Source organism: Rhinichthys klamathensis, unplaced genomic scaffold, assembly GCF_029890125.1.
Source record: "Rhinichthys klamathensis goyatoka isolate OS25496 unplaced genomic scaffold, OSU_Roscu_1.1 h1tg000347l_1, whole genome shotgun sequence".
Taxonomy (NCBI): domain Eukaryota; kingdom Metazoa; phylum Chordata; class Actinopteri; order Cypriniformes; family Leuciscidae; genus Rhinichthys; species Rhinichthys klamathensis.
In genome coordinates, this window is record NW_026606859.1 from 1,273,335 (window position 1) to 1,277,500 (window position 4,166).

A 4,166-nucleotide genomic window follows, 5' to 3' on the forward strand; every position below is an offset into this window, starting at 1 on the left:
GGCTCTATTGTCACACACTTCCACCGGAGATTTAGGACCTTCGCCGCTCTTTGATTTATTTAAGTGAAGCCATATGGACGCTGTTATTTATAAGTCATTAAATCACAAATTAACTTCTAAATTACGGCTACTGAACCATTATCGCACTGTTAATCACTAATAACGTACAGTTTTACGGTTTGCTGTTAGAAAAGGGCTTAATTTAGAAGGCCTACACGCTGTTTTAACTGATTTATAACAGATGATGGTCAAGTGGATCTCGAGAATAACGCGCGCGCCGCGTACATGTGTTCTTTAAGCGCGCTCATTCAACGCGCGATATCAAAGGTTTAACGCTGACATCCCAGTCCGCCCAACAGATCGCAGAACCGGCTGATGGAGTGAAAGGAGATGTTGAAAATATAAAAGATGGGCGTTTCGGCGGCTGGTGGAGCACAGATCAGCGAATAAAGAGATGTTTGAATGGGGGAAACGGATGGCTAAAGCTATAATTGTATTTGCCTCGGCAAAATATCAGAAAGGACTTTTCTCGGGCCTTTGTGTGTTATTAGATTAATCCCTTCTTTTTCCTCTCGAGGCGCGTGGAGGGAGGACGGTGGACCAGTTGGTCTTTGGTTGCAATAATCAAATTATCAATTTGCTACATCTTTTAGTCACAACTCGCGTGTAGAAAGAAAAAATTAACATAATAGGGGGCCGGGATGTATCAAGAGAGACTAGACTTTTTAATCGTCATTTATCTTTCTCACAATAAAAAGACGAAGGACCAAAAAAAATAAAAAGAGAGAGAATTTAAACGGTGCAGAAATGGTGGAAAATCAAACCCGAAACGCGTGATGCTTTTATTCGTGTGACCTCATAAATGTGAATAATCGCTTTTATCCCTCTGTTGCATTTTGACACAAGCGTGTTTTTCTGAGCTCGACCACAGGTGCATCAGCTCTGTTTCTGTTGAAGGCTAAAGGTGTTGTGCGTGTCCTTTGTTTTATGAATTGACAATTGTTTTATATATATGTTTGATATTTTAAATATGAGGCGTTTGTTTTTGCTTATGCCTTATATTCAAGGCTCCAGTGTTATTGGCCGTGTGTGTGTTTTTACTGTGAGAAACGCAATTATTTTGACTGCATTTAATATATAAAGTCCGTCATATGACTTGTAATCAATAACCGTTTGGAAGAAATAATTCTTACCGAAATTTGATATGCATTAATTGCAATTAATTCAAACATCTGTGCAGTCTTCCGTTAACATTGCGCATGATTTAAATATATTATGTTATCCCCGAGTTAATTACACTTATGTTCTACGGCAAATCAGAAATTTAAGAGTGTTGATGATTAAGCTATTTTGTGAATTTGCACTTGCCCTTCACGGGAATAAAATAAAATAAAAACATATTGCAGAAGCATTTATAAATTAGATGGAACTACAGCAAATAAACGAGCGCAACTTGATCAGTTTAATTTAGAAATGAAATATCCGTCCATGTGGTAAACATAACATTTAACGCCGTGTTTGCAAGTAAATCTATTGCATGTTTATTATATATTTACACCTATTTGACTGAATACCTTTATTATTAGGTATTCGAATAGATTTACATGCAAACTTTAATTTTGCAGTGTCCTTGTTACAGGTCAAATGTACATGTAACTAAAATTATGCATTTTTAAATGCAACTAACCCAAACCACACCCTAACCCTATGTAGTTATTATTATTATTACACATACCTAAATGCATAATTACACTGTAACACTGACAGCCGCCCATTGCACGAAATTATTATTATTGTTGTTGTTGTTGCGCTATTATTAAAGCATCACGGCGAGCATTTGCTTTCAGCAGTCATTGATTTCCGTCAACATTGTTCAGAATGACATCGCTTATATAAGTATGCTACTAAATTAGGCATGTGTAACACTACAGTCTCGGCTCCTGAAAACCAGCAGTGCAGAGCATAAAAGAAAAGAGAAAGCGAGAGATGAAAAAGTTAAAGGAGACGGGGAAATACTATCGAAAATTCAGCCCAAGGTATACCACCGGTTTAAAGGCTTAAAAGCTCGGGGAAAATTGGATCAGGGAGAATCGTCACCCAACTTTCATTATTTCCAAGTGGTGTGATTGAATTAAAGGGCAAGATGGCGGTTTGAGCGCGAGGGCTGGGCTGGCGCGTAATGGCGGGGTATTAAATTCTAATTAGAGATGCAGGGGATCAATGATAGGGAGGTTGGACAGCCCGATCCCCCAGTGCCAGCCCAATAGACTGATGAGTTATTGTCATGTAAAAAAGCGCTAGCAATAAGACCCAAACGCCGTGCTATTGTCCAAGCGGAAAGAGCCAAGTTTATTATGAGGACTATATGCTCTAGAGACCTGGGGCTAGGCGGCTCCTTGGGAGGCTTTTCATAAAACAAGGCTCAGCTCCTATAAAGGAGGGCAGTTTTTGAGCAGGCGCCGAGCAGTGCACATCTACCCACGGCACGAGCCTCCTTCAAACCAGTCAAAATTCAGCCGTCACGAGCTGAGCTCCCCAACTCCGAGCGCGCGTCGGGTTTTCATGTGCTCCTCGCCATTTTAATCCAATTTGTGTGTCTTTTTCCTTGGGAGTGCAGCTTTCCTTCTCCACTGAGCCTTTTCAATGTATAAAATGGAGTATTCTTACCTCAATTCCTCTGCCTACGAGTCGTGTATGGCCGGGATGGACACGTCGAGCCTGGCTTCAGCCTATGCGGACTTCAGCTCCTGCAGCCAAGCCAGTGGCTTTCAGTACAATCCCATCAGGACGACGTTCGGGGCCACCTCGGGGTGCCCGTCGCTCACCCCGGGCTCCTGCAGCCTCGGCACCCTGCGGGACCACCAGAGCAGCCCGTACGCCGCAGGTAAGCCGGCACACGCCGTATATACGCGCCCTGATTGCTTTGGAAAATGGAAATGTGTTTAGTATTTACCAAACGAAATTTGCTTACACAAATGAAAGAATTTATCACGTTAGAAGCGATTGCAGGCAAGAGGTAATTCAGTTACGGGGTTACACTATCCCAGTCACACCCTAACCGCCAACAAAATTATCTTAAGCTGCCAAAATGATAGGCATAATTTATTTACTTTGCGATGAGACATAAACCTTCGAAAATAATGAAATAACCAGCGACTTAAGCTCATTATTGACAGTGAATTGAAGTTGCACTAGCAACAATAGCAGCATTTATGACAAGTTTCCAATGCAGTCTCCAATAACATTCAATTAACAGCATTTCGCGGATAACAGGATTACATCCACTCGGGATTTATATAACCTTATCTTTTATCACGATTTGATCTTATCTTACAGGCATAACCACCGAATACACCTAGTTTGGAAACTTTATTCGAAAAATTTCGTTTTCGTTTCTTCCTATTAGAATCAACAAGTGGTGTGTTTTACATCAACATGACCTTTTAGGTGCATTTTCTCGGTGCACAATTGACTCAACCTGTGTGTTATTCGACAGTTCCCTACAAGCTGTTCACGGACCACGGGGGACTGAACGAGAAGCGGAAGCAGAGGCGCATTCGCACGACGTTCACCAGCGCGCAACTCAAAGAGCTGGAGCGCGTGTTCGCCGAGACGCACTACCCGGACATCTACACGCGGGAGGAGCTCGCGCTGAAGATCGACCTCACCGAGGCTCGCGTGCAGGTGGGGGAGCACCCGCTACATCTACATCTACAGCAGAACACATCCATACACACATCTACATCTACAGCAGAACACATCCGTACACACATCTACATCTACAGCAGAACACATCCATACACACATCTACATCTACAGCAGAACACATCCGTACACGCACTCGCTACATCTACAGCAGAATACATTTCTATATTATTATTAAGAGCATTCATGTTAAATAATAATTATAATTTCTGTATGCAAGTGCAATGACATAACGCGCGCGCTTTTCCACAGGTGTGGTTCCAGAACAGGCGCGCCAAATTCCGCAAGCAGGAGCGCGCGGCCGCCGCAGCAGCAGCCGCCGCCAAGAACGGGTCCGCGAAGAAGGATTCGCGAGAGGAGGACAGCAAAGAGGCCAAGGCCACCGATCCCGACAGCACCGGCGGGCCCGGACCCAACCCGAACCCGTCCTCCAACTGTGGGGGGCCGAGCCCCAGCGGCGG

General features: G+C 43.5%; 1 protein-coding gene across 1 annotated transcript in view; it reads left to right on the forward strand.

The window, feature by feature from the left end:
* Positions 1–1,967: 1,967 nt before the first annotated feature.
* The window catches only part of phox2bb (paired like homeobox 2Bb), a 3,399-nt gene continuing 1,200 nt past the window's right edge, over positions 1,968–4,166 (forward strand). The window contains exons 1-3 of the mRNA XM_056272719.1: positions 1,968–2,884; positions 3,497–3,684; positions 3,958–4,166. The exon at positions 3,958–4,166 is cut by the window's right edge and continues 1,200 nt beyond it. Of these exons, the coding sequence (XP_056128694.1) occupies positions 2,644–2,884; positions 3,497–3,684; positions 3,958–4,166 (638 nt within the window). The 5' untranslated portion in view covers positions 1,968–2,643. The remainder of the gene's footprint in view (positions 2,885–3,496; positions 3,685–3,957) is intronic.